This window comes from Mastacembelus armatus, chromosome 23, assembly GCF_900324485.2.
Source record: "Mastacembelus armatus chromosome 23, fMasArm1.2, whole genome shotgun sequence".
Taxonomy (NCBI): domain Eukaryota; kingdom Metazoa; phylum Chordata; class Actinopteri; order Synbranchiformes; family Mastacembelidae; genus Mastacembelus; species Mastacembelus armatus.
In genome coordinates, this window is record NC_046655.1 from 12,849,495 (window position 1) to 12,860,129 (window position 10,635).

At 41.6% G+C, this 10,635-nt stretch overlaps 1 protein-coding gene across 1 annotated transcript; it reads right to left on the reverse strand.

The window, feature by feature from the left end:
* Positions 1-1,498, reverse strand: myf6 (myogenic factor 6). The gene is made up of 3 exons (XM_026326804.1): positions 933-1,498; positions 470-563; positions 1-384 (listed from the first exon to the last, which is right to left on the reverse strand). The coding sequence occupies exons 1-3, from the start codon at positions 1,452-1,454 to the stop codon at positions 275-277; spliced, it is 726 nt and encodes a 241-aa protein (XP_026182589.1). The 5' UTR covers positions 1,455-1,498; the 3' UTR covers positions 1-274.
* Between the last annotated feature and the right edge of the window lie 9,137 nt (positions 1,499-10,635).

Genomic DNA, 10,635 nt, shown 5'->3' on the forward strand with positions numbered 1-10,635 from the left:
TTTACTGTACTGTAAAATGAGAAATTTATTTTCTGGTCATTTATGTACAAATATTTGAAAATACAATTAATTTTAAAGAGTTTGTCTTCTTTTAAATATAAAATAAATAAATCTAAACATCACATTATTATAAAATATGTACAAATTTGTTGCTCCTACTGTACAAGGGCTGTGTAACAAACAGAAGCTAGAATGGCTGAACCTAGTGGGAATAATTTAGAGATTTCAATGGAAATTTGAAAATTGTTGTCTAGTCGAGGTCTTCACTAAAGTTTTACTTTTCTGAGACGTCCTGGCGAAAGCTGATTTTCTCATCGGTGGTGATGCTGTCCACAATGGAAGACAGATGCAAGAGGCTGGACGATGCAGAGGACTCGCTGGTTCCTGAAAACAGAAAAGCTTTGGTCCCACCTGACTCTTGGATTTGTGACGTTTATTGTACAACATGTATGAACGTTGACTGGATTACCTTCTCTCTGGTTCATCATGGCTGCAGTGGAATGGTCAGCACAGGTGGGCCACGTCTCTGAGGCCTTTTTCCAGTGGTACTCATGACTGACGGCCTGAAAAAACACATCACATACTATCACACATGCCCGTGTTTCCATTCATTTATCTGGGATACACTAAACATATTTATAAATGCAGAACTGTTACTACAAGCTCATCCTGAAACAGACATAAGATGAACAACATAAATAAGAAAATGATCAATGGACATTCAGCCTAGTAAAAGACGTGTTATGATCATTTCCTTCTTAGGGCCAGGTGGAACAAATAAAAATATCACAGTGACACTGAGAGATAAACATGCAGTGAACACATCATAATGTCTTCACAGGCAGCACAGACACTTTTCCACAGCGAACACAGAATATTCTGGGAGAACTGGGGATTTATGTTCTAAAGAGTTGTATTCAGTGTGAGCTTACACTGTGTTCTTTCGTGTTATTGCTAAGGGACGATCCGTTTGGGGGGTTTTCCTGCTCGTCCAGCGATTGCAGCAGGTCCTGTAATCTCTCAATGTAGTTTATGGCGCTGCGTAAAATCTCCACCTTGGGTAGCCTCTGGTTGGGGTTGGCCACGGTCTTCCTCTTCAGTGCGTCGAAGGCCTCGTTGATCTTCTTGAGCCTCCTCCTCTCCCTGAGCGTGGCCGCCTTGCGTCTGTCTGTCGGCGCTGACTTTCTCTTGCAGATCTTACAGGCCCACATGAGGCACTGGCCCTCGCAGTGCGCCCGCAGACCCGCAGGCGCAAGGACGTGCTCCTCCCCGCTGCTCTCCCCCCCGGTCTCGGAGGGAATGTTATCCTGGCCCGGGGACAACGGGCTGGCATTGCCGTTGTACAGGGGAGACACCCCCGCCATGTCCAAGTGCTGTAGCGGCCCATGATCTCCTTCCTCCAAATAACGCAAATCACTGAAAAGATAAGTGTTGGTCTCGAAAAGGTCCATCATATTGTTGCTCTCCTCTCTCTGTTTTGGCAGTGGGACTCTGGCATTTAAATAGAGCAGCAGGGACACAAGTCACCAGGCTTATATATAGATTGTGAAATTCTATCCAACACTTTGGCTGTCACACTGCATCAAGCGTGTATTTTCAATGGTCCTTTACAACCTACTGACTTTGTGTATAGGAAATACATTTACATTAAAGCCTCCAGAAGCTATGGAGAGAAATGTCACCTCAGGTTTCATGACAGGTGCTTAAATATCTGCAACCAGACAAAATGGCTGCACACTTGGCAGTGAGAGCCATAATGCTCTTGGGTTAATTAGTCTTTTGTGACAACTTTATAATATCAGTCATTTGAAAGAAAAACCTTTGTGTGGCCAAGTGGTGACTAATCATTTTGAGTGACACATGGACTATTCCACATAAAATTTACATGAGGTTTCTATGGGATATGAGTGAATTAATACATTTTCTATTTGAAATGGTTTATTCCACTTTCAGCAGGTTCAAGACCTCCAGCTGACCTTCAAGGTGCATGAGAACATCATCGTCGCAAACTACAAACTGTGAATTGTGCCTTCGTCATTGTGACCAGATAACTAGATGCTCTGACGATGTAAAAGTGCCTGTTTTATGTGTATTGTCATTATTTTTAGCATCCTCACAAAATGCTCCTCACATAGAAAGACAGGAGCCTGTGTTGTGGATACAATTCAGCAGGACACGTGTTTGTTAATTGATCAATAATTATACCTTCTGCCAGGCAGGTATAATTACTATAATCATCATTATCTGTTTACTGCATTTACATATTCATTCGAGATAGAGTTGACCAGCCATGCCCTCTAACGGTATAATATCATATTCAAAAGCCATGTGATCCTATACACACTCAGTGTGTGTTGTGTTGTGCCTGTTAGCCTGTGGGAGTGGTATGGCCAATTGTAACTTGTACAAAATCCTAAAAATAAAATACAGTGGAATGCGCAGAGTCAATACACACACACACACACACACAAGGGAAGGTATAAATAGCAACCTGGCTCATTTTGCTCATATTCATAAAAGCAATAAAATCTTGTGTGCAATTGAAATATAGCCTGTGACATTTTTGCTGCAACCTGTAAGGTCTGCAGTTGGAAACTTCACAGTGAGGAATGTGAGCGATTCCTATTTCTGTATGACTGAATGACCTTGTGTTATGAAACGAAGCAAGATGGACTCATCAGACAGCTGTTAGACAAACTTTCAGACAGTAACACTTTAATGCCAGTTTAACGGAAACATGAAAAGCAACTTCTGAATCAATCAGTCCAATTCAGAGGGACCTTGATGTGGACAGGTACCCACAGCTCCGGCTATGTGTGGCGTGTACTACAGCATGTTGTTGCACAATCACTTCTAAGCTGTGGATTTCCTCCCTCACCCTGCAGCTACTGTTACACTGTGGAAGGCTGAGAATGCAGGGTGTCCAAAATACTATTAGCTACAAGATCTCATTTCCATGGAGTTGATTATAATGACTCACTTGCACTGTGTTCACATTGTATTGTGGAGACTGTTATTAAGAGCTTCATATCTGCCTCCTACTTGTAATCCCAATATGGAGCTCTCAGACAGTAAAAACTGAAATGAACTCATGAGGAAAAATGGAGAACAAAGCCAACACTGCTGAGCACATGTGCAAATCAATCATATCGCAGAGGTTAAGTTCAGTATTTAGCCAAACCAGCATTTTTCCAAACCAAAATGTTATGAACAAGCCCCAGTGTCTGGTTGTCCTGCACTTTGTGTGTCTCAGCCCCGCAGGTGCAGAATTATTGTTATTAATTGCACCTGTGCTTTGTGAGCCTTTGTTTTTCTGTTGTGCAAATTCTGTTTTTGTTTGGAGTTTAAGTTTTTCACAGTGCTCAGAAGAACCTTCATGAACTGTTTGCATACAACAAATCAACACAGATACATCAAGTGATAATAACCAGAAAACCTAATGACATGAAAATGTCACAGTATACAATAAACATTGCACCCTATTCAGTCTGATGTGCACAGCAGTATGTTCATGTGCTACTGGTGTTTCCTCACATTCATTTTGCATCATTCCTTTCTCATTCATCATATGCACAGAAACTGTATCAAAAAGATAAATGATATCACATGAATAAAAGTAGTTGAAATCTGTTGTCGGCTAAAATACAACAAATATATGAGATTTCCTTTTGTGTTTTCTATTCAGCGGTGAAGTATTCTCTGGGGCAGTCATATATGAAAAACTATAGAGCTTTTATTATTGGTTTGCTGTTTGAGAGCTTGTAATGCATCCAAATGTACAATATAGAAGAGAGAGAGAGAGAGAGAGAGTGTGTGTGTGTGTGTGTGTGTGTACAAATGCCAAACATTAACTTCTCTAGTGAGAGGTGGCGTCCCATATTTACCATAAAAAGCTACTGCTCCATTCCCTGTCACTGATTGGTTCTCATTGCTGTGGGACAGTCACAGTGCAAAGTAAAAACAACAAATGATGATGAATGAAAAATAATGATGCTTATTAAATGAATTGTTCCTCCAAATAGCTTAAAAATGGAATATGTGTTATAATTAATCCTGACTTAAGACTGGCACCTTTCATCAAGCTGCAGTGAAATATACATGTTTTGGAGATGAGTGGAGATGTGTCCCTGCTGTGCCCTGATAGTGGAGTCTCTCCCTGGGGCTACTGTGCATCCTGAATGGGACCATAAATTCCTGTCAGTGTCAAGGGGTTGACGCCTCAGCTGTCAGGGAGAATCATGGGTAGAAACTCAAACTGGAGGTTCTGGCCACTCGGGGAAGGAGGAGATAGGATGAGGATGGACTGTGTAAATCTGTCTGGAATTCAAAAAGGCTTGGACACAACAGCTCTACGGTCTGAAGGTCTGAACTCTGTGTCTAAACACTGAATATGAATGTGATCCAGCAGACACAATGATATTCCTCTTGCTCTCTGAAACAATACAGAAAGTGGTAAAGTGTAGATTAACTGTCAGAGCTAGGCTAGCTGTTTCCCTCTGCACCCATTGTTTATGCTAAGCTAAGCTAAATGGCTGCTCACTACAATAACAGTGAATGAAGTCAGTTTAATATGAGCTGTTTGAATGTAAAGGCAAAAATCAAGCTCAAAACCCATGATGTTTATTTGGTATCATGTTCTACAGCTCATGCAGGCGTTTACAGGTCGTGTCTGTGTGGTTTTTCTCCTGGTGGGTGTTAGAAGGGGGATCCAGTTAGGACTAGTGCTGACACTGGGGTCACCAACAGAGCTGATAATGAACATGAACTGCAGGACCTCTTCTTTTCTGGCTCTCCTCCCCCTCAAACACCTCCCCCTGGCTGTGCACTCATTGGGCTGTTTTAGAGGAAACACTGAGCACCGTGACGGACACACTGTGTACAACCCAGCTCCCCACCTGGAATATGAATTAACCAATCAGGGGTTAAGTACTATAGTCATGGGCCTGATGACAATCCCTCACCTGGGATCACAACCTTCTGCTCTGCAGGGTCTCCAGTCCACTGACTCAGACTGCAGAGAGAGGCAAGTGGAAGAGTGGGAAAAAAAGTTAATAGCTCAATAAAGTTGTAGTTTTTGAGAAGAAACACTGGAACACAAAAAAACAGATATTTCCTCATATTTTCCTTTAACAACTGATCCAAATAAGAAAATAAAGATGGATGGATATTTCAGCAGTGTCTTTATTGCTGCCAAAGTAACAAATAGACAAGAGTTTCCAATCCAATCGGCCTCTTTATTAATCATCCACACTCATTTTATTGTACCCTGATGTTTACATTTGTAATTCACTCTGACCTTTGTTAGGAAATAATCTTGTCACAGACCACTTGCTGGCATATCTGATAGCACCTTTGTTAGACTACAGAACAAACGGTGACAATGTTAACTGAACACTAAAGCATTTATATGACATATGGATGCAGACTTTGCAAAATGGAACAGTAAAGATAGCTGCCTCAAAACAGACTGAAAAACAAATAAAACAGTATTAGCCCTACTACACAGCTTAGAGTTACACTATTAGTTAGTTCTAATGTGTCCATTTTATTCTTACTTAAAGTGACAATCCTATTTTATAAGAAGAGCCTCACTACCCTAGTGTGGATATATTTAAGGAGAGTCATTCATTTCAGAAACATGAAAAAATAAAAGGCAGTGAGTTGCAGCCATGTGCCAGAAACAAAGCCTGCAACAGGTGGTCGCAATGAGCAGAAATTCCTTCTCCCTGTGACTCTCTGCTTATTGGCTAGTTTCATCACTAGCTGCTAATAATTCATCCTGGAGTACATGCTATAATAACATGCTATAATAACATTTTAAAGTGCTTTTCTTTAGTAACAGAAAGTACGGGCCCTTGCTCAACCCAGCTAGTTTGCATAGATTACTATACAGTCAGTATGGCCAGTGATGAGATGTCTTTTACTGTACCTAAAACCTATGCTTCCATTTCTTTTCACAATTAATATAGTACCACTCATCCTAACTACCTTCTTTTTCAAGCTGCTGCTTCAAGTTATAATTAAGTTTGGGAAAGCAGTGTGACTTTAAGGCTGGGGACACATTCTGGAAATGAACATTACTTTGCAGGAGATGGGAATTTGGCAGGTTGTCAAAGTGCAGTGCAGAACATTTTTTGCATCCACATATCACAAAACTCCAGGAGGCTGCATTACAAGTATCCATCCCTTTTACAAAATTTAAAATGTCACACACTGTGTTTACAACTGCAAGAAAACATTTTGGTATTTTCCTGGTATGGCGTAATGAAGCTCCAGACCTTTCTGCACAAAGCTGGAAGACTGCCAGCGGAGGCTAAAGTCTTGCCCAAACACTGACTGCCCTCCTTGGGCCAGTCAGACTATGGAGCAGTTGGGAGCAGCCACTATCACAGGCCCTTCCTCCTGTATGATAGTATCTCCCGCTGAAAACACAGCTAATCTCTTTGGCCTGGTTCCCTCTAACCCACAGGCTAGACTCAATGGTGGTCAAACAAAGCAGGGAGCAACAGACGGCTCCTCTCACTCGTGCCCTGGGCTGAGGGTTAGACGGGGGGCTTGGGTTTCAAAGGCGAAAGGGGAGGGAACACTGATGGCATCTGCCTTCTCTCTGGTGGACCACGCAGGGATTCAGTTCAAAGGGCGAGCGGCTGAAGTGCATCAATTAGCGAGGGAAAGAGTTCACTAACACGCCCGTTTGCTGGCCAACTCTCTATGACCTCAGAGCATTACATTATGGAGCATGATGAGAGTTTTGCACACTGGTCAGGCGATGTCAATAACCCATTGCAAATGGACTGGTATTGATAGACAAGCCTAAAGGGTTGTTCCCGCAAATGGACGCAAAGAATAATAACTTAGCATTAAGAAAAGAGGACGAAACACTAAAAACCTTAAGGGGAAGCAGATTTTACCAGCTGTCACGTCCCTATTTTGCCATTGTTTCAACAGGTCTCCAATGTAATAAACACTGCAGCTTATCAACTGACAAGAAATGGTGATTTAGCTCAGACTGATCTGAAGGTCCCTCCTGATTGATTCTGTCCTCATTCAAGAGAGTGATGGATTAGCCCGTTGCTGTTCAGCATGAATGTGCTTGGTGTTGAGTCGCTCCCAGACAGAGCCACTGATGGAGACTTAGAGGAGGTACTGGCCTTGACCCAGCAGAACGTGATTGGAGACCTCTTGTCTGGCCGGAGAGGTGAGATGTTGACCCCATTACCCTGTGTCTAGCCCACTGCGTCTCACTCCAGCTCTTATTCATTGACTTTTTGATAAGTGTCTCAGAACTTCTCCAAAGTGAATTTCATTGCACAAAGATTGAGGAAATTAAATCCAAATCAAAAGAGAAGTTTCTTTTTTTTTTAAATCTCAGCAGTCAGGGTTTTTTACTCAATTATTTTTTTTTCCTTCTTAGCAGCATTGCTTTGATGTTGCAGCCTGTAAACGATATGGTGGATCATCGCTATCATTAATATCACGCTGCCTCTGGGAGCCGGGGATGTATCCTGCGATAACACAGAATGAATCCAATCATCAGCAAGTGTGACTGTAGCTCAGACAACGTCGGTGACAATGATCCACCAATATTAGTTTTTCCTGAAGAGCCTAGAACAAAGCGTGTTTTGTTACTATGAAAATTAGACTCTCGAATAACAACAGCAGACTTTTTTTTTTTTTGGATGAGCAAGGGGATAAAGTGCCTGGCTCCAAGAGAAACTAATAGGATATTGATGAATGTCAGTGTTGACGAGTGAGAAGAGGAGCGCTGCTGCGCTGTATAATTGGTTATATGGGCTATGTCATTAAAACAGCAGATCACAAAGTCATTGAAGCTTTGGCTGGATGGAGGCAATAATATGATAGCTATAAAGCCACAGTGGGTAAAGAACACAGCCATGTCTGGCTCAGTCATTATGGGCAGACCTTTGTTATTCAAAACCACCGCTTTATCCTGTTGATTTAAAGATTTAGCTTATTATAAAGATGAAGCTTATTCCAAAGACACAGGTCCTAGTAGTCCAAATAGTGCTGATTTTACTGCCTGGGAAATTTTCACTATTTGTTTGACATTTTATTGCAAGTAATTTAATTGAAATAAACAGATGAATCAATAATGAAAAGAATGCTTGGTTGCAGCCTTAATTTGAATGATTCTGCCATGAAGCCATTCATCATATCCATCCATTATCTATAGCCACTTATTCCTTTTTAGGGACATGAGGATCTGCTGGAGCCCATCCCGGCTCTCTTTGGGTGAAAGGCAGGGGTCATTGATCATATACTTAGTGAAATATTAGCACACGTCATCCAGAAATAATGAATGAATATGAATTATAAATAAAAAGGACACCCACAGCAGGTCATAAACAATACAGTGAATATACAATGACCTTAACAGTAACAATGATCTAATTTCTGTTGTACAGTTATTAACAGTTGCTGTTCCAAATATAAAACACTTAGTTAAGATGAATGGAGCCGGTTTTGTTGATAAAAATATGACCATAAAGAATATTTATTAATTTAATAACAAACTCATGAAATGATTCATGAAACATAAAACAGTGGGGCGTTTTATCCAAAAATAATTAATATAATGCATTTGATGGCCGCTTTGAATCAAAACCTGTAAGTGTGTAAGACTTTTACCAGGAGTTATCTACATTACATGTAAAATAATCCAAATAACAATAGCAGTCCCCCTGGCATCTCGCTATGATATTTACACTTGTCTGACTGGGCTGAAAGCAATAAATGAAATGTGATTTACATTGATCCCTATAATGTTGACAAATGTGTTTAAAGCTGGGTTCATCCAAATGTGTGTGGCCCACAAAATGTAAGAGAATCCTGAGATTCCCACTTTTGACACCCACATGAGTTATTCCGAACAGGTTGCTCTCCACACACCAAACCCTGTGGACTAGCATTACTGTCTAAACACAGGAGAGGGTAATTGACCATTGATGACTGTGTGTGTGTGTGTGTGTGTGTGTGTGTGTGTGTGTGTACCCGGCACGTATGTGTATGTGCCCATACATTTGTACTAGGAATTACATTCTGGAAGTGTGTTGTTATTGGTAAACAGGTTTGTGATGAGTGTGAGGCCGAGGATCGATCGTGCTGTGTGAGGTGTCGCACACATGCACACGCCTACACACCCACAGACACAAACATATATGACTTACAGCATTCCTGGTGCCCTGCATTTCACTGGCCCTGAAGGTCATCACCACCTGTTTGATACAGTAAAACATCTTGTGTTACTGTTGTGGAAGTTATTGGAGATTGAGTTTCATTGTGTGTGTGTGTAATAGCTGTGCAGGTGCATGCAGGGAAATGGTCAGATGGGGGTAGTATTATGGATAGGGAAGCATCCATCTGCACTTTACAGCTATTTAATTTCATTGTCTTATGATGGGAGATAAGGCATTTACTGAGACAATGTTTTTGCAGGGAAAAAAAGCTTAATGAAGAATATAATGAGTGTTAATGTGCTGCAGAAATTAATTGTCAAGCTGAAAATAAAGGTCAGGACAGCCTGCCAACGCTTCTCACAGATAGAAAGTCAATTGCTGTGAGAAGAGAGTATCTTTTTACAGAGAAAGTCCCTGGCTGAAGTTTTAGGGGATGGTTACCCTTAATGACTTAATCCAAGTTCGGTCTCAGTGGCCGCAGCCCTCTGTATGTGTATGTGTGCCTGTGTAATCCTCACTGTGAGATGGAAGCCCAGAGCTGACCTCATTGTTTGGTTTCACAGGGTCTCCGGGGACCCAGGGAGGTTCTGGGCTGGTCCTTACAGGAGAGCGGACTGAAACACTGACATGCAGGCCCGGGTCTGGAGGGAATGCCTGCCCCGGCTCCTGTTACCACCGGGTTAGTCACGCTCTGTGAGATTTATGTGTGGAACAGTAGTGAGGGCTTGGGTTGCACGATACCACCAAAGTGTTGCGATATTAATCCATTGCCGTATTGAACTTGCAATACCAAATATGCCCATATTTGTGTGCTGTACATTCTAAGCATCAAAAACTGTTTTATAAGTGGTTTACTGAAGGAAAAGTAAAGAAGTGACCGCATTTAAAAATAGAAATGCATAAATTAGATAATGAAGATTTAAGAGAATCATGAACAGCAAAAAGACTTTGACCTAATGATGCTGGTGTTGTCTCCTTGACTTTGTAGTAGGCTAAATAATAATTGGCAGAATCTGATTATACAACATTGATCGTATAACCCCAGCAGTGTTTGCTAAGTGCTGATGCAAATGGCATCAGCACTTAGTCCTTAGTCCTGGATAAATACCTCAGACGTCAATGTCAGCTCATTGTCAAACCTCATATGTTCCTGCGTTACACTTTGCATCACCAACAGCTTCTGATGCAAAGTCCTCTTTATACTCCACCACTCAGTGATTCAGACGTCGCTCAGCAGATGCTCAGATGCAGGTTACAACAACAACACAACAGAAAATCTGAGAACATATCTTCATGTGGAGACCACACAGCAAGATAACTGGATGTGTGGTGGTCGTTTTTAAAGCAAGCACTTGTCCTGGCTGACATTTGGACAGGGCGCTGGTTAATGTGTTGTTTCACACTGTTTAGCGTTGATAGGGTGGGCTCGTGGGGTGCA

Excerpts from the sequence above, each read along its gene's own strand:
- myf6 (XM_026326804.1), bottom strand. The coding sequence starts at position 1,454 with ATGATGGACCTTTTCGAGACCAACACTTATCTTTTCAGTGATTTGCGT. Across the intron at positions 564-932 it reads ATAACACGAAAGAACACAGT|GCCGTCAGTCATGAGTACCA; the intron begins GTAAGCTCACAC and ends GTGTTTTTTCAG. Across the intron at positions 385-469 it reads CATGATGAACCAGAGAGAAG|GAACCAGCGAGTCCTCTGCA; the intron begins GTAATCCAGTCA and ends TTCTGTTTTCAG.